This window comes from Bos taurus, chromosome 8 (assembly GCF_002263795.3).
Source record: "Bos taurus isolate L1 Dominette 01449 registration number 42190680 breed Hereford chromosome 8, ARS-UCD2.0, whole genome shotgun sequence".
Taxonomy (NCBI): domain Eukaryota; kingdom Metazoa; phylum Chordata; class Mammalia; order Artiodactyla; family Bovidae; genus Bos; species Bos taurus.
The window spans coordinates 112,321,640-112,347,354 of NC_037335.1; the positions used below are offsets into that span (position 1 = coordinate 112,321,640).

General features: G+C 47.9%; 1 protein-coding gene across 1 annotated transcript in view; it reads right to left on the reverse strand.

The window, feature by feature from the left end:
* SNTG2 (syntrophin gamma 2) overlaps window positions 1-25,199 on the reverse strand; it is a 120,155-nt gene extending 94,956 nt beyond the window's left edge. The window contains exon 1 of the mRNA XM_059889545.1: window positions 24,617-25,199. Within this exon, the coding sequence (XP_059745528.1) occupies window positions 24,617-25,105 (489 nt within the window). The 5' untranslated portion in view covers window positions 25,106-25,199. The remainder of the gene's footprint in view (window positions 1-24,616) is intronic.
* Window positions 25,200-25,715: the final 516 nt, after the last annotated feature.

Here is a 25,715-nt window from a genome sequence, read left to right on the forward strand (position 1 = left end):
ACCCTCCTGCACCTTTGTGGGAATATAAACTGATACAGCCACTATGGAGAGAAGTATGATGATTCCTTAAAAAACTAAGAATAAATCTACCATATGACCCAGCAATCCCACTACTGGCATATACCCTGAGAAAACCCCAATTCTGAAAGACATGAGTGCCCCAGTGCTCACTGCAGCACTGTTCACAATGGCCCGGCCACGGAAGCAGCCTGGATGCCCATCAACAGATGGATGGATAAAGAAGCTGTGGCACACATATGCAATGGAATATTACTCAATCATAAAAAGGAATGAATCTGAGCCAGCTGTAGTGAGGTGGATGAACCTAGAGCCCCTATCAGAGTGAAATTAGAGAAAAACCAATATGGTATATTAACACATATACATGGAATCTAGAAAATGCTATTGATGAACCTATTTGCAGGAATAGAATGGAGACACAGATGTGGAGGAGCTCAGTTGGCGACGAACCTGCCTACAATGCAGGAGACCCAGGTTTGATCCCTGGATTGGGAAGGTCCCCTGGAGAAGGAAATGGCAACCCACTCCAGTATTCTTGCCCGGAGAATCTCATGGAGCCTGCTGGGCTGGTCCAGGGTGTTGGAAGAGTCGGACACGACTTGGTGAGTGAACCATGACCAGGTGCTGAAGGTTTTTTCAATTAATGGAGGGAAATTGCTTTACAATGCTGAGTCAGTTTTTGCTGTACAACAGCGTGAATCGGTCATAGTTATATGTGCCTCCTCCCTCCCCGCATCGCAGAGTGCCAGCTTGGTTTCCCTTTGCTCCACAGCAGCCTCCTGCGAGCCAGCTGTTTCGCGTGAGATAGGGTATGTCTCTGAGTGCTACTTTCTCAATCCACGCCAGTCCTCCTCCTTCCGCTGTGCCCAGTCTGCTCTCTACGTAGATCTGTGGTGGTTTGCTGGTTAAGTCTCTTGTGTTGCAGGCAGATTCTTTGCCAACTGAGCCACGAAGGAAGCCCTCTTCAACACCTCACACCTCAGTAAGTCCTACAGCACAGCATTACAGACCAGGAAGTGCACACCATCAAACGCCCACCAAAAGCTTGGACACCCTGATGACACCACACATTCCTTTGAGTGAAGATGAAATGTTAACCAAAAAGCACCACGTTCAACCTGTATCTCAAAGAAAGAATCATAAGAGGGATTAGAAAACATTTGAGATGAAATAAAAATGTCAAAATGGCATCTCAAAAGTCTGTGAAAGGCAGCTACTGCGCTACTTAGAGGAAGTTAATGACATTAGATGTTTAAAACAGAAACAAAAGTCCCAAAATCAGTGATCTGATCTTTCCCCTTAAGAGACTAAAAGAAGAATCATCCCAAAGTCAGCAACAAGAAGTAAATAATAAGTTATAGAACAGAAATGAGCTTTTTTTTTAGAAAATAGAAACAATAAACAGAATTCTTTGGAAATCAGCAAAATGGAGAGCTCTTTAGCTAAAGGACCCGGGGAAAGGGGGAGAGGAAGAGGAGGGTAGGGCCCACAGACGGGATGCAGCTGAAGTTCCAGGGGTCAGGGAGGATGAGAGAGTACTGTGGACAGCTGGATGAGATTAAGCTGGATAACGTGGATGAAATTAACAAGGGTGTTAAAACAGAAAAATGACCAAAACTCACTCAATAACAGACAGCCCAAACGGCCCTCTAAAACCTCTACAGAGGAAGTTCAAGGCCCCAGCTGCTTTCCTGGAAGTTCTTTACAAACCTCCCAGAATGACCAAGAGGAGCCACCCATGTCCCCACTCACCTTACTAACCCGGAATTACTGACATCAAGCCACAGCTGTCAGTGCTCTCCTGCTCCGCAAAGGTTTGCAGGTTCCGGAATAAGGACATGGATGCGCCCCCATCGGAATTCACCATCTGGCCCCAGGGTCCCCCCAGGGCGCCTTCCACGACCATTCCTGACCTCAGAAGCCCATCTCCTCGTGGTCCCCAGGACAGCCAGGCCAGGCAGCTGAGCCCGTCACCACCCGCTGTCACTCAGACACGTCCTCTGGCCAGACAGGCATCATCTTCCCATATTTTCTGTAACTTGGGCATTTTCCAAACAACTTGGCCCAGCATTAAGTAAATAATCAACATTCCAAAAATCTGTGTCAGAAAATTATTTGTTAATATATGTATGTACATAAACGTACATATAGTATATAATAATATAATGAGTCACTCATTGACAGATTAACTACAAAGTAATATTTCAACTTTATTTTAAACCTATTAATGAGGAAAATAGATTGTATTTTAGGAATATTCTGTAAAGTTTAGCCCTTAGCTATTCACTCTGAAAATGCTGAGCATTTTACTGGCTTTTCTAAGATGTTTCATCTTTCAGGAATGCCAAGGACATTTTCTTTTTTTTTTTTTTTTTAGGACATTTTCTTTAAACAACACAATCTGTTCTTTAATTTGAACAGTACTACATTTTGTCTTTTCTACTATAGGAACAAATCCTCTATTTAAGGAAGAAAAATTGTCCCACTCACTAAGGAAGCGGTCTCCCTGGATCTTTCACAGAACTGCTGGGAGTCTCTAAGGCTCCGGGCTCTTTAAGAAGACAGCAGCCTCAGGAATGTCTCTGGCGATGGATTTCTTCCTTCCTCGGCCTGAGCTTCCAGACACTGCTCTAAGTGTTCTCTCTCCTTCCTTATAACTCAGCATTGTGGACTCAGAGCATGTGCCAAACTCCAGCCTCTTCACGGAAAGCACTGTTTAATTATTTTAATTCACATTATCCAGTTGGCCACTGAGTCCAGGCCAACTCAAGCACAGGGCATCTTTAAGAACAGGGAAATGAAAACACAAAGCCGATCCCATGTGAGATTTTCTCTTGTTCTGAAGGTGTAGTTACTCTTTGTCCTCTCTCCAAAACAACCCTGTTACAGCCTGAGAGAAGAGTGGCTGGGAGGTCCCAGAGATCAGGAGACTCCCAGGAGATCCCCTGATAGATCATCTCAGGAGGTCCCTAACACAAGATCCCAGGAGGTCCCCTGAGAGCAGATCCCAGGAGATCCCTGCTATGAGATCCCAGGAGGTCCCTAACACAAGATCCCAGGAGGTTCCCTGAGAGCAGATCCCAGGAGATCCCCGCTATGAGATCCCAGGAGATCCCCTGGCTGTGCTCAGAACTGAGGAGCAGCAAGCAGACACCATCCCACCCCACCAAGTGCCCTCGCTCTTTGCCCCGGCCCTCCAGCCTTGCAGTGTAAGAGGGATGTGGACATTTGGCAAATATGAAATTCTCTCAGTCTGATCTCTCTCAAAGAGGGTTATATGATTTTACAGCTATTTGCAGGAAAATACACACACATGCATTTTATATCCATAATTTCAGCATATAATCCAATCACACACACTGGAAAAAATGGGAGCAAAGATAAGAGGCCTCTCCCCTTCTCTCCTCTCTCCTCACTTTGCTTCTCAAAATAAACAAGCAAACAGCTTGGGTCTTTGAGCATGATCATTTCCTTTATTCTCTCTCCCATCCATGAAGCTGTGGTAACACCTGCCTGCCTTAACGCTAGTAACTCTTGTGAGAATAAGCTAAGTAGTTATGAGGGTCCATCCCAAAGCAGCAACAGTCCCTGCGATTCCAGGAAGGGCTCCCTGGGGGAAGGTCCCTGGTCCTGCAGAGGAGGGGTCTTCGTGGGCTTGTGGGGGCAAGCCTGCCTGGGAAGTCACCTCAGACAGCCAGACTCTGGCTGGACTCCTGAGGGACCAGTGTACCAAGAGTCAGTTTCTCTCTTCAAAGAAAGTTACTTTGTGCTGCTGCTGCTAAGTTGCTTCAGTCGTGTCCGACTCTGTGCGACCCCATAGACGGCAGCCCACCAGGCTCCGCTGTCCCTGGGATTCTCCAGGCAAGAACACTGGAGTGGGTTGCCAGTGCCTTCTCCAATGCACAAAAGTGAAAAGTGAAAGTGAAGTCGCTCAGTCGTGTCCAACTCTTCGCAACCCCATGGACTGCAGCCCACCAGGCTCCTCCATCCATGGGATTTTCCAGGCAAGAGTACTGGAGTGGGGTGCCATGGCCTTCTCCGACTCTCTGTAGACACGCCCTGAAGTTAAGTACAGATGTCCCTGGGTGCCAGATTTCATCCTTGTCGGGGCATCTCTGCCTGGACCAGCACCATGCAAGCCAGAGAAGGTAATGGCTGTCACCAGCAGAGGCCTCAAAATCCAAGTGGAGAATCTGGTTTCTCCCACCTCCTAGAAAAGAAAACGCCAACTGAGAGAAACAGACATCCATCAGCGGACACAAACCCTGCTGCTTTGGAAGAGGAAAATGTCTTAATCACACAAGCTGCTGTAGCATGAAATCCTTTCCCGCCAGTTTCTGATTTGCCCAAAAGAAAAAGAAAAGCAACCAGGCTTTCATCTAATGGAACTAGGCACAAGTGTTTGGGTAGATTTTCTTTTTCAGAATCTGCTATTCACTGAGGAAAAGGCAATTACTCTACAGGAGGTGGGGTTTTCCTCAGGAGGCAGTTTTTCTTCCTTGGAAACCAGATTGTGTTCCAGAAAGAAGTGATTTACACACATTTGGTTCTTCAGCAACACTCGATGATTGGATTTTGTATCTTCACAAATTGAGGTGATTGCTCTCGGGGAAAAATGAACAAAGGTTTCCTGGGAACAAAAGCAATGTATAATGGACTTGTGCCCAGAGCATCTTTCCCAGCAAACTGTGTAGCTCAGCACATCTCTCTTCTATTGCTACGGAAGAAAAAATCCTGTAAAAGAAACAAAAAAGTCTATGTCCATCCCAGTTAAACTGTGATGCTGAAACTCCCTCTCCTATTGAAAAACCAGTGCCGGACCTGCACACTGCAGACCTGGGCTTAGGACAGGAAAGCGGTCCTGTGTCACTCCGGGCCCCGGGGGCCCCACCCCCCGAGCCAGAGCCGACGAGGGCCTCTGCCCTGGGCTTCCTCTGCGTTCACATGCCCCGCGCCACCCTGGATCCTGTGCCGGGCTCTGCCCTCCTGACCCTGCCCGTCACCCTGCGCAGCACAGGGGGGTCTGCAGAGCGCAGGGGCTGTGGGGGGTTGGGGAACGGGCACTTTCTCTCATTTTGCTGTTTACTATGAAAATCACTCTTTCTCATCTGTTTTACCTGCAAAAGAGAGGCCCTAACCCTGGGCTGTGGTTGAAAACTCGACCCTTACACATGACACCTGATTAGACTGCAGCGTGTGTGATAAAGACTTAACTGCAGACAAAACGAAGGCTAATCTGATCGCTCTGAGTTTGAGACAGGCTGTAATGAGCTCACGGATACTCTGTGGGCATTCAATGGGCTGGAAAGTTGGAAATACAACATTAAGAGTTAAAACATCTTTAAGTGGAAAATCGCTCTAGCAGCTGTTGAAAGAAGCCCACGTATTTGCATAATAAGTGGCACTGATTGTTCCTATTCTTGCAGTCTCAAGAAAGGGAAATACCTTTTAAAAGGAGAACAGAAAAAGATCACAGGGAAGGAGCCCTTTGCCTAAAACCATGTTTTGAGGGAAATATTCCTCAGCTCAAAGCCCCAGGAAAGTTTCAGATGCCACCCAGCTCCCCAGAGGGAACTCAGGAGGTGAAGAAGCCAGTTCAGTCCACCACTCTGGAGACGCGGGGTCAAGGGGTCAGTGAGAAGGTGGGAGAGGCAGCTCCCAGCTGTCCCCAGACCCCCCAGACCCACTGAGACTGCTGGCTCTGCCTCTGGCCCCATCCGGGTCCAGGAAGGATGCTGCCTCTGTGCCAGCAGGAGGGCAGACACGATGCCTACTGGGGACTGACCCCTGGCAGCCTGACGTCACCACTGCACAGCGCTGTGCCCACAGGGATCAGCCACATTGCGACCCAGCCTGTCCCCTCCATCCGACCAGCCCATCACTGAGTTTCCGTGAGACCATGAATGGCACTTCTGTGGAGAAGAGGAGCCCTCGCTGAGTCCTCAGGCTTGGTTCTGAGCAGCCACAGCCAGGCGCCTATGAACACACAGCCCCCGACAGTCTAACTCAGCATCATATGCCAGGCAGACAAACTATGTCCCCACTCACAACAGAATTAAACATGAGTATCTAGAAACCCCGAAATATTTGGAAAGTGAACTATGTACTTCCTTGTAAACCATGAGTCACTGCAAGGATCAAAGAGCAAATGAGAAAATATTTTGACTGACTGCACGTGTGCTGTGTCCGCAAGAATCTCATTGGCATGCTCATCAGAAGCATGGATGTGGCCTTGCTCATGGCTAAGGAGTGTCACAGTGGGACTGAGGACACACAGCTGAGCCCCAGGAGACACAGGTGGGTCTGGAAGATGCCCTAGGCTCTGACCTCCCGAGGGGGTCCCGTGTGCTCTCTTGCAGGCAAAAGAGGTGCAGCCCTCATCGGACTGACACTCTGCATCTGGAGCACAGCACCATACTGGGGCAGAATAGATGAACACAGGAGTGCAGACTGCAAAGGAAGAAACAACAGCTCCCTCATCTGCTGATAACACCATCACCAACATAAAAAAAAATCCCAGAATCTACAGTCCTCCCACGCTTTGGTTGGGACAGGATGTATCTTTTTTCATATAGTTATAACTAGTTATAATCTCTTTATTTAAAGGCTAGTTTATATCCTTTGTATAGTTTTTTATCTTGGGTTCCTTTTGCAATCTTGGAAGTCTTTTTTTTTTAGTTAAAAATATAGCTCTTCAACTATCATTTATATTAGAAATAATTTTCTATCTTGTTTTGACTTTATTTCTAATTTGTCTATTTTTTATGAGATTAAAAAATATTTTTTATAGTCTATCTGCCTTTTTCTTATGGCTTCTGCATTATAAATGCCTTTCCCAATCTTATAACACTCAGAGATAAAGTTTAAAGAAATATAGTTTGCAAAGAATGCTGACCATCAGATTTCTAAGAAACACAAAGAGAAATAATCAAAAATACAAGAAAATAAGTAATAGTTCACATTCCCTCACGTCCAGGTGAAATTCCCCACAAAGAGAAGAGGTGCTGTGCAGAGGGGCAGAATTCTCAGAGAAAATGCTGGAGGACTGCTTAGAACCAATGCCATCATGATACTGAATAACACAAAGGAAAAAAGGTCTTTCACGCACAGATGCAAACAGTCACCTGACCAGTGACAAGGCCACTGATGGCAGAGTTCTGAGGAGCAACAATGGGCATCAGAGGAAATACACTTCCAAAGTACCAGCAAAAATAAACCAGAATTCTGTAAGTCCTGCAGAAGGAAGGTGTGGTAAAAAGGAGAGATTTCAGTCCTCAAGAGGCCTTTGCCATCTCTAAGGATGTTCTTTAGGGAGAACAGGGATCCCAGGAAGAACACCTACCATGACAAAGGGACGGCACAAGAAAAGTGAAGATGTGGAAAGAGCTTCTAGAAAAACCAGTAATAAAGCCTGACTTTGGAAGTTAACAGACAAGAGAGCACACCCTCTCAACAGAGGGCACTAGTGAGTCTGTGCCCGCTGGGTCCCATCTCTGGGGGCTCCCAGGTCTTGTTACAGGAACACACTCTTCTCTCGCCCACCTGGACCTCCTTTTCCAGCATCCTCAGCTCTGATGAGCAGCTGTGCTGGGTATAACATGTTGAACTGATAGTGTTTCTTTTTCCCTCAGCACCTTGGAGAGCACCAGCCCACTGCCTTCTTCCCTGCATAGTCAGGGGAGAGATGCTAGATTTAGAAAATGAATCACACAAATCCATCCCCAAAACATGACTTACTGATGCATTTCTGACAAGTGAAAACAACCAGCTTGAGAACTGGAAAGGCTTGTGGGATTTAGAAATCTGGCATTTTCTCCCCATGGGATTACGAACCGTGAGTCAACTTAACAGCTACCAAGGATTCCTAAGGGACACAGTCAACTTAGCCACAGATGAGCAAGCTGGCAAGAGCAACCTGGAGGGGCTGTGCTGGATTCCATACATAAGCAGACTTCACCACTAAATCCTTTCTCACGGGAACAGCTGCCAAGCCTCTCTGTTGATATAATAGACTATTGAGCAGAGATTTGGCAATATTGATGAATGTATCTAAAAAGTGTGCAAGTCATCATTTTATAAAGAGACAATTTAAAACGCAGGACAAAAATTGCACCTAATGGATGGTTTTAGCTAATAGGATACATAGCAAAAAAAGCCAGAAGTGTATAAAATGCTAGCCACACACATGCGTCCAGGTCACACACTTTTCTTACGCTGTTCAACGTTTTAAACATTTTCCACACTGAGGCAGGAACATTATGTTACTATTCACACAAATTCCGAAACGTGAAATAAATAGATTTAAACTGAAGGTGATAGAAAGAGCCAGGACCCACAGGGAGTACTGGGGAGGGGCTGGATGCAGCCTGTGACCTGCTTCTGAGGTCAGCCGCACCCCTGCCACCTAGTCCTCCCTTCCGGCTCCAGCCCCAGGGCAGCAAGGGGCTTTCACAGCAAAGGTGGTGACACCGCCCTGACCCCACAGGGACTCCACTGGCTGAACCACCATCTCTTTCTCCCCAGGACTCCAGTCTCCACTCTACTCCATAACCTGCAGTGCAGGGTCCAAACCAACCCCCACCTCCTGCCCACCTGTGACACAGAGACTACAAATCCAAAGTACTTCAGCTCCACCCAAAAATGAAAGGAACCTACAGGTCACAATGGAATTTGAGAAAGCAAAGGAAGGAAGTAGCATTAATGCACAAAGATCTGGGCTGGCTCCACCTATATCAGAAAAAGAATGCATAAGACTCATCAATCTTAGCCAGCGTTTTGTGTCTTGTCCTGATGGGAAAGCTTTTCAATTTTACCTCCTCTTTTTAACTGCCAGCTTTTTCCTCTTCATTGTATTAAGTTTTCTGTTACTTAATTTAACATAGTCAACAAAGAATCTGAAATGCAGTACCTGGATGCAATCTCAAAAACAACAGAATGATCTCTGTTTGTTTCCAAGGCAAACCATTCAATATCATGGTAATCCAAGTCTATGCCCCAACCAGTAATGCTGAAGAAGCTGAAGTTAAATGGTTCTATGAAGACCTACAAGACCTTCTAGAACTAACACCCAAAAAAGATGTTCTCTTCATTATAGGGTAATGGAATGCAAAAGTAGGAAGTCAAGAGATACCTGGGGTAACAGGCAAATTTGGCCTTAGAGTACAGAATTAAGCAGGGCAAAGGCTAACAGAGTTTTGCCAAGAGACACATTGGTCATGGCAAACACCATCTTCCAACAACAAAAGAGAAGACTCTACACATGGACATCACCAGATGGTCAATACCAAAATCAGATCGATTATATTCTTTGCAGCCAAAGATGGAGAAGCTCTACACAGTCAGCAAAAACAAGACAGGGAGCTGACTGTGGCTCAGATCATGAACTCCTTATTGCCAAATTCAGACTTAAATTGAAGAAAGTAGGGAAAACCACTAGATCATCAGGCATGACCTAAATCAAATCCCTTACAATTATACAGTGGAAGTGAGAAATAGATTCAAGGGATTAGATCTGATAGACAGAGTCCCTGAAGAACTATGGACAGAGGTTCATGATATTGTTGAGAAGGCAGTGATCACGATCATCCTCAAGAAAAATAAATGCAAAAAGGCAAAATGGTTGTCTTAGGAGGCCTTACAAACAGCTATGAAAAGAAGAGAAGTGAAAGGCAAAGGAGAAAAAGAAAGATATACCCATTTGAATGCAGAGCCCCAAAGAGGAGCAAGGAGAGATAAGAAAGACTTCCTCAGTGATCAATGCAAAGAAATAGAGGAAAACAATAGAATGGGAAAGGCTAGAGATTTCTTTAAGAAAATTAGATATGAAGGGAACTTTTCATGCAAAGATGGGCACAATAAAGGACAAGCAGAAGATATTAAGAAGAGGTGGCAAGAATATACAGAAAAACTGTATAAAAAAGAACTTCATGACCCAGATAATCACGATGATGTGTCCACTAACCTAGAGCCACACATCTTGGAATGTGAAGTCAACTGGACCTTAGGAAGCATCACTGTGAACAAAGCTAGTGGAGATGATGAAATTCCAGCTGAGCTATTTCAAATCCTGAAAGATGATGCTGTGAAAGTGCTGCACTAAACATGCCAGCAAATTTGGAAAACTCAGCAGTGGCCACAGGACAGGAAAAGGTCAGTTTTCATTCAAAGAAAGGCAATGCCAAAGAATGCTCAAACTACCACACAATTGCACTCATCTCACATGCTAGCAAAGTAATGATCAAAATTCTCCAAGCCAGGCTCCAACAGTATGTGGACCATGAACTTCCAGATGTTCAAGCTGGTTTTAGAAAAGACGGAGGAACCAGAGATCAAATTGCCAACATCTGCTGGATCATTGAAAAAGCAAGAGTTCAGAGAACATCTACTTCTGCTTTATTGACTATGCCAAAGCCTTTGACTGTGTGGATCACAACAAACTGTGGAAAATTCTAAAAGAGATGGGAATACCAGACCACCTGACCTGCCACCTGAGAAATCTGCATGCAGGTCAAGAAGCAACACTTAGAACTGGACATGGAACAACAGACTGGTTTCAAATAGGGAAACAAGTACGACAAGGCTGTATATTGCCACCCTGCTTATTAAACATATGCAGAGTACATCATGAGAAACGCTGGGCTGGATGAAAAACAAGTTGGAATCAAGATTGCCGGGAGAAATATCATTAACCTCAGATATGCAGATGACACCACCCTTATTGAAGAAAGTGAAGAAGAACTAAAGAGCCTCTTGATGAAACTGAAAGAGAGTGGAAAAGTTGGCTTAAAACTCAACATTCAGAAAATTAAGATCATGGCATCTGGTTGTATCACTTCATGGCAAATAGATGGGGAAACAATCCAAACAGTGACAGACTTTATTTTCTTGGGCTCCAAAATCACTGCAGATGGTGATTGCAGCCATGAAATTAAAATACACTTGCTCCTTAGAAGGAAAGTTATGACCAACCTAGACAGCATATTAAAAAGCAGAGACATTACTTTGCCGACAAAGGTCTGTCTAGTCAAGGCTATGGTTTTTCCAGTGGTCATGTATGGATGTGAGAGTTGGACTATAAAGAAAGCTAAGCGCTGAAGAATTGATGCTTTTGATCTGTGGTGTTGGAGAAGACTCTTGAGAGTCCCTTGGAGTATGAGGAGATCCAACCAGTCCATCCTAAAGGAGATCAGTCCTGGGTGTTCACTGGAAGGACTGATGTTGTAGCTGAAACTCCAATACTTTGGCCACCTGATGCAAAGAGCTGACTCATTTGAAAAGACCCTGATGCTGGGAAAGATTGAGGGCAGGAGGAGAAGGGGACGCCAGAGGATGAGATGGTTGGATGGCATCACTGACTCAATGGACATGAGTTTGAGTAAACTGTGGGAATTCGTGATGGACAGGGAGGCCTGGCATGCTGCAGTCCACGGGGTAGAAAGAGTCGGATATGACTCAGCGACTGAACTGAACTGAACTGAATTTAGCATATCATGTTATATATGCTCATATCAAATTAATAAACTACATTATCTGATTTAGAAATTAAGTTTTAACATGACTAAATCTTATCTAAGCATCAGTTCAGTTCAGTTCAGTCGCTCAGTCATGTCCAATTCTTTGCGACTCCATGGACTGCAGCATGCCAGGCTTCCCTGTCCGTCACAACTCCCGAAGCTCGCTCAAACTCATTCCATTGAGTCAGTGATGCCATCCAGCCATCTCATACTGTTGTCCCCTTCTCCTCCTGCCTTCAATCTTTCCCAGCATCAGGGTCTTTTCAAATGAGTTAGTTCTTCACATCAGGTGGCCAAAGTATTGGAGTTTCAGCTTCAACATCAGTCCTTCCAATGAATATTCAGGACTGATTTCCTTTAGGATGGACTGGTTGGATCTAAGCATTGCACTTCCTATATATACTATTAGTTATTTTTTCCTATTTCATTTTGGTAGTTAGAACAAATATATATTATATAAAGAGAAGGAGTAGTTAATACGTATGTGATTGAGCATGTCATTATTCATCTTTGATTATCACCAATTTCAGAATTGTATTCTAATTTCTTAAATCTTAGAGAAATACAAGGGTTTTGAAATGTGAAAGTGTTAGTTGCTCAGTCACCCCCAACTCTTTGTGGCCCCATGGACTATGTAGCCTACCAGGTTCCTCTGTCCATGGGATTTTCCAGGCAAGAATACTGGAGTGGGTAACCCTTCCCTTCTCCAGGGGATCTGCCCAACCCAGGGATAGAACCTGGGTCTCCTCCATTGCAGGCAGATACTTTACTGTCTGAGCCACCAAGGTGAACATTATTCCAAAATCCTGAGTGTCATTAAGAATTGACTATATTATAACTATATTATAGTTTCTGGTCTTACATTGAGATCTTTAATCCATTTTGAGTTTATTTTTGTATATGGTGTTAGAAAGTGTTCTAGTTTCATTCTTTTACAAGTGGTTGACCAGATTTCCCAGCACCACTTGTTAAAGAGATTGTCTTTAATCCATTGTATATTCTTGCCTCCTTTGTCAAAGATAAGGTGTCCATATGTGCGTGGATTTATCTCTGGGCTTTCTATTTTGTTCCATTGATCTATATTTCTGTCTTTGTGCCAGTACCATACTGTCTTGATAACTGTGGCTTTGTAGTAGAGCCTGAAGTCAGGTAGGTTGATTCCTCCAGTTCCATTTTTCTTTCTCAAGATCGCTTTGGCTATTCGAGGTTTTTTGTATTTCCATACAAATTGTGAAATTATTTGTTCTAGCTCTGTGAAGAATACTGTTGGTAGCTTGATAGGGATTGCATTGAATCTATAAATTGCTTTGGGTAGTATACTCATTTTCACTATATTGATTCTTCCAATCCATGAACATGGTATATTTCTCCATCTATTAGTGTCCTCTTTGATTTCTTTCACCAGTGTTTTATAGTTTTCTATATATAGGTCTTTAGTTTCTTTAGGTAGATATATTCCTAAGTATTTTATTCTTTTCGTTGCAATGGTGAATGGAATTGTTTCCTTAATTTCTCTTTCTGTTTTCTCATTATTAGTGTATAGGAATGCAAGGGATTTCTGTGTGTTGATTTTATATCCTGCAACTTTACTATAATCATTGATTAGTTCTAGTAATTTTCTGGTGGATGTAAGACCAGAAACTATAAAACTCCTAGAGGAGAACATAGGCAAAACACTCTCTGACATACATCACAGCAGGATCCTCTATGACCCACCTCCCAGAATATTGGAAATAAAAGCAAAAATAAACAAATGGGACCTAATTAAACTTAAAAGCTTCTGTACATCAAAGGAAACTATTAGCAAGGTGAAAAGACAGCCTTCAGAATGGGAGAAAATAATAGCAAATGAAGCAACCGACAAACAACTAATCTCAAAAATATACAAGCAACTCCTACAGCTCAACTCTAGAAAAATAAATGACCCAATCAAAAAAATGGGCCAAAGATCTAAATAGACATTTCCCCAAAGAAGACATACAGATGGCTAACAAACACATGAAAAGATGCTCAACATCACTCATTATCAGAGAAATGCAAATCAAAACCACTATGAGATACCATTTCACACCAGTCAGAATGGCTGTGATCCAAAAGTCTACAAATAATAAATGCTGGAGAGGGTGTGGAGAAAAGGGAACCCTCTTACACTGTTGGTGGGAATGCAAACTAGTACAGCCACTATGGAGAACAGTGTGGAGATTCCTTAAAAAACTGGAAATAGAACTGCCTTATGATCCAGCAATCCCACTGCTGGGCATACACACTGAGGAAACCAGAAGGGAAAGAGACACGTGTACCCCAATGTTCATCGCAGCACTGTTTATAATAGCCAGGACATGGAAACAACCTAGATGTCCATCAGCAGATGAATGGATAAGAAAGCTGTGGTACATATACACAATGGAGTATTACTCAGCCATTAAAAAGAATACTTTTGAATCAGTTCTAATGAGGTGGATGAAACTGGAGCCTATTATACAGAGTGAAGTAAGCCAGAAGGACAAACACCAATACAGTATACTAACGCATATATATGGAATTTAGAAAGATGGTAACGATAACCCTGTATACGAGACAGCAAAAGAGACACTGATGTATAGAACAGGCTTATGGACTCTGTGGGAGAGGGAGAGGGTGGGAAGATTTGGGAGAATGGCATTGAAACATGTGAAATGTCATGTATGAAACGAGATGCCAGTCCAGGTTCAATGCACGATGCTGGATGCTTGGGGCTGGTGCACTGGGACGACCCAGAGGGATGGTATGGGGAGGGAGGAGGGAGGAGGGTTCAGGATGGGGAACACATGTATAATCTTTTTTAAATTAAAATTGAATAAAAAAAATAACTATATTAACATCAGCATCACTGACTCAATGGACATGAGTTTGAGCAAACTTTGGGAGACAGTGAAGGACAGGGAAACCTGGCGGGCTGCAGTCCATGGAGTCACAAAGAACTAGACACGACTCAGTGACTTAACAAACAACAGCAACATCAAAATATAAAAATACACAAATATTATTTATATTGCATCTTAAAATTAAAAGTTCTGTAGGTTCAAATTATTTTTTATTTCTTTCTGGGTCTTAAGTGAATCAATTTCTTTTCAAAATACCACTGACTTCAATCACAAGAGATTTTAGCACTAAATCCTGGTTTCCACTGCATTTCAAATCCTAAACACCAGATGGTCGACATCAAAATCAGATTGATTATATTCTTTTCAGCCAAAGATGGAGAAGCTCTATACAGTCAGCAAAAACAAGACCTGGAGCTGACTGTGGCTCAGATCATGAACTCCTTATTGCCAAATTCAAACTGAAATTGAAGAAAGTGGAGAAAACCACTAGACCACTCAGGTATGACCTAAATCAAATCCCTTATGACCTAAGAGTGGAAGTGAGAAATAGATTTAAGGGACTAGGTCCGATAGATAGAGTGCCTGATGAACTATGGAATGAGGTTCGTCACATTGTACAGGAGACAGGGATCAAGATCATCCCCAAGAAAAAGAAATGCAAAAAAGCAAAATGGCTATCTGAGGAGGCCTTACAAATAGCTGGGAAAAGAAGGGAAGCAAAAAGCAAAGGAGAAAAGGAAAGATATACCCATTTGAATGCAGAGTCCCAAAGAATAGCAAGGAGAGATAAGAAAGCCTTCCTCAGTGATTAACGCAAAGAAATGGAGGAAAACAACAGAATGGGAAAGACTAGAGATCTCTTCAAGAAAATTAGAGATACCAAGAGAATATTTCATGCAAAGATGGGCTCAAAAACAGACAGAAATGGTAGGGACCTAACAGAAGCAGAAGATATTAAGAAGAGGTGGCAAGAATACACAGAAGAACTGTACAGAAAAGATCTTCACGACCCAGATAATCATGATGGTGTGACCACTCACCTAGAACCAGACATCCTGGAATATGAAGTCAAGTGGGCCTTAGGAAGCATCACTACGAACAAAGCTAGGGGAGGTGGTGGAATTCCAGTTGAGCTATTCCAAATCCTGAAAGATGATGCTGTGAAAGTGCTGCACTCAATATGCCAGCCAATTTGGAAAACTCAGCAGTGACCACAGGACTGGAAAAGATCAGTGTTCATTCCAATCCTAAAGAAAAGCAATGCCAAAGAATGTTCAAACTACCGCACAATTGCACTCATCTCACAGTCTAGTAAAGTAATGCTTAAAAGTCTCCAAGCTGAACTTCCAGATGTTCAAGCTAGTTTTACAAAAGACAGAAGAAGCAGAGATCAAATTGCCAACATCTGCTGGATCATGGAAAAAGCAAGAGAGTTCCAGAAAAACATCTATTTTTTCTTTATTGACTATGCCAAAGCCTTTGACTGTGTGGATCACAATAAACTTTGGAAATTCTAAAAGAGATGGGAATACCAGACCACCTGATCTGCCTCTTGAGAAACCTGTATGCAGATCAGGAAGCAACAGTTAGAACTGGACATGGAACAACCGACTGGTTTCAAATAGGAAAAGGAGTACGTCAAGGCTGTATATTGTCACCCTGCTTATTTAACTTCTATGCAGAGTACATCATGAGAAATGCTGGGCTGGATGAAGCACAAGCTGGAATCATGATTGCTGGGAGAAATATCAATAACCTCAGATATATAGATGATACCACCTTTATGGTACAAAATGAAGAAGAACCAAAGAGCCTCTTGATGAAAGTGAAAGAGGAGAGTGAAAAATTTGGCTTGAAGCTCAACATTCAGAAAACTAAGATCCGGTCTCATCACTTCATGGCAAATAGATGGGAAACAGTGGAAACAGTGTCAGACTTTATTTTTCTGGGCTCCAAAATCACTGCAGATGGTGATTGCAGCCATGAAATTAAAAGATGCTTACCCCTTGGAAGGAAAGTTATGACCAATATAGACAGCGTATTAAAAAGCAGAGACATTAGTTTGCCGAGACATTAGTTTTCCAAGACATTACTTTGCCGACAAAGGTCCATCTAGTCAAGGCTATGGTTTTACCAGTAGTCATGTATGGATGTGAGAGTTGGACTATAAAGAAAGGTGAGCGCTGAAGAATTGATGCTTTTGAACTATGGTGTTGGAGAAGACTCTTGAGAGTTCCTTGGACTGCAAGGAGATCCAACCAGTCCATCCTAAAGGAGATCAGTCCTGGGTGTTCACTGGAAGGACTGATGCTGAAGCTGAAACTCCAATACTTTGGCCACCTGATGGATGAGCTGACTCATGTGAAAAGACCATGATGCTGGGAAAGATTGAGGGCAGGAGGAGAAGGGAACAACAGAGGATGAGATGGCTGGATGGCATCACTGCCTCAGCGGACATGGGTTTGGGTGAACTCTGGGGGTTGGTGATGGACAGGGAAGTCTGGCGTGCCCTGGTTCATGGGGTCGCAGAGTCAGACACGACTGGGCGACTGAACTGAACTGAAACACTAGCTTTGGCGAGTGACTTCAGAGTTTTTCTGTAAAGCAATTGCAGGAAATTCACAAAACTTCTGTCAGCCCAGCTTCACTAAAATATCACTTCTTTGAAGAATCAAAAAATCCGCCATGTGTTACATCAAATCTTGCATTAGGTATTCACCAGTTACCACTGCAATGAGATAGAAATTAGAAGTTAAACACCACAGATATTTTGTTTATGTTAATAGATATTCAATGTATAATAATAAAGGAAAATCTCCAAAAAATTCTGTTCTAAAAATTTATTAAACGATTTATCTTACAGTTTTTAACGGAAACTAGAAAATGTTTATGTTTGAAGTTTTCAACATACTAGAAAAGGTAACTTAGAAATGCAGTTCTGAGGGAAGAGAGAAAAAATACTTTAAACTTTCCTCTTCAAAAACTAATTCATAGTCGTTGTTCCAGAGACAGGAGGATTCTCCGCATTGTCCTCCTGGCCTTACAGGTGAGTCACAGAGAGGCGGGCACCACCTGCAACGCGGAGCCACCAAAGAGGGTCCAGACCCCAAGCCTGGAGTACGGGCTGCAGCCAGCAGCTGACGGGCGGGGAGCCGGCTGAGACCCGCGCGGAGAGCTGGGGTCACGTGCCCGTCACTCGAAGCACGTGCTTGCGTCTCTCCCTCACCCACCCACACAAGTCTGCAATTACCTGAAACCTCCCGCCCGTCTCACACGATAACCGCGGAAGCTGGAGTGTGTCCACGCAGCCTGGCTGTCTCATCAAGCCCACCGGACCGGCACACCCACACCGGGCCAGCGCGTCCCCAGAGCCCCACAGACGGGCACCACCCAGACAGGGCCAGCGCCCCGCGGACGGGCACCATCCGCACCGGGCCAGCGCATCTCCAGCACCCCGCGATGGGCACACCCGGACCGGGCCAGCGAGACCCCAGCGCCCCGCGGACGGGCACCACCTGAGCCGGGCCAGCGCGTCCCCAGCGTTCCTCAGACAGGCACCACCTGCGCCGGGCCAGCGCATCCCCAGCGCCCCTCAGACGGGCACCACCCTGATCAGGCCAGCGCGTCCCCAGTGCCCCGTGGACGGGCACCACCTGAGCCGGGCCAGCGAGTCCCCAGCACCCCGCAGACGGGCACCACCCTGATCGGGTCAGCGCGTCCCCAGCGCCCCGTGGACGGGCACCACCTGAGCCGGGCCAACGCGTCCCCAGCGCCCTGCAGACGGGCACCACCCTGATCGGGCCAGCGCGTCCCCAGCGCCCCGCGGACGGGCACCACCTGCGCCGGGCCAGCGCGTCCCCAGCGCCCCGCAGACGGGCACCACCCGGACCGTGCCAGCGCGTCCCCAGCGTCCACCGGACGGGCACTACCCACACCAGGCCAACGCGTCCCCAGTGCCCCGCGGCCTCAGGGGTCCGCCTGGCCCAGGTGACGGTGAGGCGGAACTCCACCTAACAAATACTGCACAGAATTGTAACATGAAAGGTCAGCTAACGGAGTCATTCGGTAAAGTGTGATTATCTGAAGAGCAACCATTAAGGATAATGTTCAGTAGGACAGAGGTGGGAAGAGAATATGCTACATTTTACCATTAATAGTGATGCCAGTTTATACGAGTGATATTAAGATACAGCTATTATAAAAATATAAAGGCAAGGTTTTATTCAAACCCAAAACAGCTAATCATAATTACAAATTCTCAGAACAAGAGCCAGAAACAGAACTGGCTTCCTCAGTCACAGCATTATGTACCTAAACTGGGATGAATCCTTCGATTCAGCTAGTGCCTGTGTATCGGCCATTGGGTACCAGGGTCTCACTGACTCATCCAGTCCTGAGTCTCTTTCTGGAAGAAAGGGGACTCTCCCACTGACTCACAAGCAGCATCTCTGGCGAAGCCGCCATTCTGCCCTTTCCAAAGGCAATCACTGACGGCGACTGGTCCACACGTACACCCGCGAGCGGGACGAGGCTCGTGAAGCACACAGGCACAGATACTGGACAGAAGCGGCTTCCGACAGCAGAGGAGCAGCGGGCCGAGGACAGCAGGAGCTAGCAGGGCTAACGCAGGCGGGACGGACACCGACCCGGCGGGGTTCAGAAGGGAGGCGCGGCCGAGCCGGCTGACGTCAGCGTCGGGCCGAGGAAGCACGCACTAAAGCCCAGGGCAGCCACCGGGACACCAGAGCCAGAGACGGTGAGCGCCGGGGCGGCTGCGTTCAGAGAAGGTGTGCGCTGGGGCGGCTGCGTCCAGAGAAGGTGAGCGCTGGGGGTGGGGGTGGCGGGCGGGTGCTGGTGCTGCTTCTGACGCATAAACACAGAGACCGAGCTTCAAGAGGAGGTTACGAGGTGGGTCCCAGGAGTGTTAACTGACCAGCCGGGCGGGGCTCCAAGGGGCCCCGCGATGGCTATTAGTGGGCTTCAAGGGCAGTTTAACCAGAGGGTGAGGCTCCCTGGAAACAAGAAAAGGACCCACAGCAGAAGGTCCGCATGCCCCACTCGCAGAGCCAAAGCAGAGGACCAGCTCTGCTGAGCTCATAGCCCACCTCCCAGCTCTTACTCAGGGAGGGAAGCTGGGCTCCTGGTCAGAGAACACCCGAGGCCCACAGCACTTTGATTCTGAAGGTCCAGTCACCAAAATGGGTGCGAACGTTGACAAACGTACTGTTTATTTTCAATACCAAATGTGCTAATTTCTGACAGGAATAACTGACAGCTTTGTCACACTTTCTAAATACAGACTGTTCCCCTAAACACTAGTTCAATGAACAAAAATGTCCCAATGTAGAAGTTGGGTTCATTCATGTGGTTATATTCTTACAGATAATAATTCATAAAATAGACAGCAAATTATACTCCTATTAAGAGAATTCACATTCATTCTAGAAATGGAATTTAATTCTTATAATCATTTGTCATTTAAACTACTTCCATCAAAATATAAATAATTACAGTTACTTCTCTTTTAGTCAACGCAATTACCACTCACTGCACAGGGGAAGGGTGTCTGCCTTCAGCTAAAGTCAGCATGAGAAATAAAGTGGTATGAATGCTAACAACAGCATGAGACTTGACCCTGAACCTTACCATTTATGTAACTGCAGGTATAACTCAGCGCCATAATACTAGGAGTTTTGGTGCCTATCAAAAATAGAGTTGATGTCCAAGGACAAGCAGATTTATTCACTCACAGTAAGGACTGTAAGTAACACGCAGACTCAGCGCCAGGTGTGAGGTACAGAGAGACAGCTCCGGAGACCCCCTCAGGAGAAGCAGGTCAGCAAGGGTGCCGGGCTCCCCGGCAGGCCCCCTGGGAACCACCACTTAACTGGCCTTTTCTGACTGTTTCTAGCAATAACTGCTAACGGGTCCGCTAAGCAACTAAGAGGAGCAGTTTCAAAATTTCCCACTTCTTTGCTTAATCAAAACACAGCTAATTAGTAATGCTTGGCACCCCACTCCAGTGTTCTTGCCTGGAGAATCCCGGGGACGGCAGAGCCTGGTGGGCTGCCATCTATGGGGTCGCACAGAGTCGGACACACTGAAGCGACTTAGCAGCAGCAGCAGCAGCAGCAGCACAGGATGTAGAACTACAGCTTCCGTAGAAAACAGAAACGGTTTCACCAATAATCTTAACTGAAAAACACAACATCATAGTCTTCACCACACTTTTCAACAGCATCAAAGAGAAAGGCGAGGGGTGGGGAAGCAGGGCTCCAGGGTGCAGAGGCTGGTGCTCAGCACAGAACAGAGGGCACCTCGGCCTGGCCTGGGGGAAGGTGACCTCGAGTGTTTAGTGAGAACAAGCCCAGCCCTCACCAAGCCCGCAATCTGAGTGACAACAGTAACCAGCGGGAAATAAGAAAAAGCACAAGCCAGTTTAAATGCAAATGCATTTTTCCATGAAATCCTCTTGTATTTTTCCTCCAGAAGTATTTCTTTAACCTGCCTTGGTTCATCTCAAAAAATGCATGTAGATTAACTGGTGAGTTTCTGAGGATGCTGGAATCAGATCTCAAAGGACTCTTAGAACCTGTGGTGACCCATGGGCCAAAGCGCAGATAAAACCAAGGAGGGTCTTGGAATGCAGGGACGAAAAAACCAGACCCTTATTGTCCTTCTGGCCCCCATGTTGTAACTATTAGAGGAACAGTATAACCTGTCTCCCCTCCTACGCCACAGGGAGAAGGTACTTGCCCTACCCTTCCCCCGCCCAGTACACATGCCTCATCCAATCAGCAAGTGACCCGCAAGACCCCGTCCCACGCCTTGTACCCTGGGTATAAAAGTGGACTGAGGACCCTGTCCAACGTCGGCTCTCCCTCCAGCTGGCCCGCTGCTCTAACAGCGTCTCCCACTCTAATTAACTTTATTTCCCTCTCATTCTGTCTCACGTCTGGAAATTCTTTTCCAACCCGTGCCCGGACCACGACAGAACCCAAACCGCAGGTTCTTCGGGTGGCGGTGGAGGTGGCAGGGGACACATGGTCCCCAGTTCCCATCCTGCTGGGGCCACCCACTGCCCACGTCCATGAGCTCAGGGGGAGTGTCTGCTCTGTGCGGCCAATACAGGGCCCTGGGTGCAGAGAGGACCCCACGCGCCTGATGCCATGAGCTTCCCGTGGTGACAGGCGAGCCTCCAGGACACGCACGGCCATCCTGATTCTGCAGCCAGGGTGCCCAGTCACAGACAGGGAACCGACTGTGAGCCCACTGACTGACTCCCCTCCCTCTGTCTGGAGGATAAATCAGCTCAGTGTCTCCACCTGCCACTCTTCCCTGGAATTCAATCTGTGGAGCTCTGCCGTCAGCCCTGCCTCCTGCACGTCTCCTGGGACATTATGGGACGTGGGGGCTACTGCTGAAACTTTAAAAGCCATATTTATGCTTCTGCAGCCATACAGACATGCAGATATAAAAGGTCACTGTTCCTCATACTTTGCCTGGTGAAATATGGCATATTTTTACATCAGATAGTTTCAATAAATAAGCATACTTTTTTAAACTTGTATCTTGTTAAAATGTTCACATACCTCCTGAAAAAACCAGGTAATTCCCCGTTTTTAAAGATGTCCGTCTTGCTTATGACGTCACAGACACCATCAGAAGTTTCACGCCTATCTCAAAGATGAGTCAGCTGGGACGAGAGACACGTGATGAGCATGAAGCACAAGGACAGCCTCCCCCAGGTTACCGGGCTACCCGGGGGGATTCCCCACTCCCCGCGTGTCCCGGGTAACCCAGCTCCCTAACTAGACGAGGAAGTGGCGACGTTACCAGACACACACTTCTCATGACCTGACAGGCTCTCACTTCCAGTCAGCACGCTCACTCTGAGATCCACACCTGACTGGCGCTCCCAGTCCGCGAGCAGAAGCCTCCACTGGAGCAGCAGCGTGCATTAAAAACCGAAATGTGCGTTCAGCACAAACCAGCCAGTGTCTGAACGCGAAAGCGGGCACACTGGTGGATCTCTCCCGCGGGGTTTATCCACACGGCGGGGTCGGGGAGGCAGGTAAACCAGGGCTCGACCCAGGGAACGTGTGCGCCAGGGAGCAGGTCTAATGCAAGAGACACAGACGCTCCAATCCTGAGCAAGGGACACTCAAGCGAGGCCAAGTTCTCATGATTCAAAGCAGCAATCAGAAAGAACATGTTGTTTTGCTGATTTAAAAAAACAAGATGTTTACAGCTAGAATTATAATGGGTTGAAAACAACTTTCCTAAATGTCATCACTGTCTAATTAGAAGCACTAAGTTCTCCTTCTTAACTGAAATGTAAGTAACTAGGCACATTCAGTGATGTCATGGATAGTTACTGATAGGAAATACAGCAAATCCGCATGGCTGTCCAGACGCCAGGGATTCAAGGGAAAACCAATGGCCGTTAGAGGCCAACAGTGCAAAGACATTTAGTGCCAAGGCAGGCTCCATCCATGGCTGTGTGCGCTGAACGTTCCTGTTGGAAAAGACATGTGTAGGGAGAACATGTAACAGACTCATTTGATTAATGAATAAATGAGCCCTGAGCCTGCTGTGGGCCCGAGCACTCAGCACCCAGCACGCCTGGGGACCCGTGACACCACACCAGAGACAGCATCCCTGGTCTTGCAGCTCCGAGTTCCTCTTCCAGCCCGCGTCCTCGGGTGCTGATGGAACCCCAGGCAGCAAGAGGTGCGGGGCATCACGTCCTCAAGACTCTGACTACGAAGGAAGCAGTCATCACACCATCACAGCTCGGCAAACAGCGTGCAACCCTTGTCTGAGCCCCAGATTTAGTGCCTAAGGAGCCAGCACTTAGCACTCCACAGACTGTTTATTTGAGGATCCGCCATTGACATATTTTTTAAAAGCTGAAGTTGCTGCCAATAACTCTTCTAGGAGGTGAATTATGCAGCAGGACAAATCCACTTGGTTCCTGAACTGTAATCACAGTGGCTGTAGACGGGACCCTCGGAAAGCCCCTCAGCTCCTGACCGAGGGCATGTCTGTCACCCCATGGGGGACAGAACCCCCAGCCTCCCCTTCTTAAGGACGCAGTTCACTTCCAGCACCTCTTCCCAGTTTAATTTCCATCTGTAACAGCTGCAAATCTCCTCTGTGACAGAGTACTTCAAACAATCAACAGGGAGCTTTACCCGAAACTTCACTGAAAACTTGCTGGGGGAGGCAACTATTTCTACACATATTTAAAGAAAACCACACAGTCCTTAATACTGCCCTAGTTTAGAAACATGTCGACACAGGAGGATTTATAAAAGCCTTCAAACCACAGTCGCTGGAAACACAGCTCAGTTACCCTAAGAAGGCAGCTGAGTCCAGCGGATGTCTCCTGCCTCTCCTGGGCTTGGGGCGTCTGTGGGGAGGGACCCCACTGGAGGCGGTCCCGCTTCTCCTGGGCCCCTGTCCTCAGACGGCTCCCAGACACTCTGCGAGGCTGGGTGCGACTCCAAGGCTCTTCCAGAACTTATCGTTTTTCTTTGGGGCACATTGCTGCTTCCCCGCAACAATGCAGAGATTGAAAAGTAAGAGCTGGGGGACCGTTTGAGGCAGGACTGAGAAGAGAAGTCACGCACACACGCACCCCGAACTGGTATCATGATCCAACACCAGGGCTGGGCTAACCCCAAAGTAGCGGGGCTCCCGGCCGGGGTAGGGACAGCACCGGACACAGGCCCCCCAAGACCGAGCTGAGCTCGGGGAGGCTCCCGCCTCGTGGGTTCAGGGGGCTCCGCGGCCCTGAACCCCCAAGCCCAGGAGCCGCTCGCAGGAACAGGAGGGACGAACCCAGAGGCCCCAGTCCCGGAAAACCTGCTTCACTGGGGCCACGAGTCCCCGCGCCTTCCAGCCCTCAACTCGGGAACAGGCAGACCCCACGAGTTTCCGTCTGGGGTGCTGGGGTGGGACGGCGGAGGGTCCCCGGCCGGGGGCTTGGGGACGGGGACGCAGGAGGGACGCAGGCGCCAGAAGGCGAGGGGAAGCCAGGTGAGAAGGGGGCGCAGGGAAGGAGGGAGACAGCGCGCAGAGAAGGGACGCCGGCAGGGACCCGGGCGCGAGGAAGGAGGCGCAGAGGGGAAGAGCGCCGCGAGGAGGGGGCTCGGGGAAGGAAGGGGCCGCGGAGCCAAGGCGGGCCGCGGGGAAGGAGGGGCGCGCACTCACCTGCAGGCGGCCCGGGCGCCCGCGGCGGGCAGCCGGGGGCGGGGGTCCCTCGGCGCTCATCGCCGCCGGCTCGGCGGGCCCGCGCTCCGGGGCCCGCGCCAGCCTCCCAGGGACCCGGGCGCCGCGTCCGAGCCCCAGTCGGCGCGGGCGGCGCTCAGGATTGGCTCGGGCTCGGCGGGCAGTGGGTGGGGGCGCCGAGCTCCTCCCACGAGCACCGCCCCGGGCCCGCCCCGGGGAGGAGGGGCGCGCGGCGGCCGAGGCGCGGGGGGCGCGCTCCCCGGGGGAGGTGGTGGTGGTGTCTGGGGGCTGCGGACACCCGCCCCAGGGTCTAGCGCTCCTCCCAGCCTGCGCCCCCTCCCCACCCCTGCACCCCAGAGGATCTGACGCGGGGAGTCCCCTCCCGCCTCCCAGGACTTCCCCGCCTTCGGGTGGTCGCAGCCCGAAGCCTTCTGCGTCCTTGGCATCCCTCCCCTGTGGTCTTCCCAGCATCCGGAGCCTACGTCGGGCCCCGGGGACTGTCCAGAAAAGGAAAGAGCACGGGAGCCTCACCCGGCGCCGCGCCCCAAACCGCACGATCGACTCGGTTCCTCCCGGAGGCAGCGCGGACCTGAGACCCCGGACGCCCCGGGCACTGGGCTTGGGGATGCCCACCTCGCACTGCCGGGCAGTGAGGACTCGGGCAGGCACCGGCCGGTCGGCGGTCCCCTTGCTCGTCTGGGCAGTACTGGCTTACGCAGACTCAAGTCATCCTCATTCAAACGCAAATGACAGTTTGGGATAATCTCAGGAAACACCCCCCACCCCGCCCCCCGCACAAGCGACCAGCCTTTTAAAAGCAGCATGCAGGTATCTGCCAGGCTTTCCAATCCCTGTCTGCCGGGCACGACACTTACTCGGCACAGGTGCGCGCAGGCTTTCACCTGGGGAAGCCGCCCAGGGTCCTTGGAGGCGGGAGAGCGGAAAGTCCAGACGGGGACCATGTGACCTGTCTCTGCAAAGAGAAAGCCCCAGGCAGGGTGGACAAGAGGAGATTGGGCAGTCAGAGAGACTGCTCAGTGTGACTGCTGCCTTTCCCAGCTTTATTGGGAAGTGATTGATA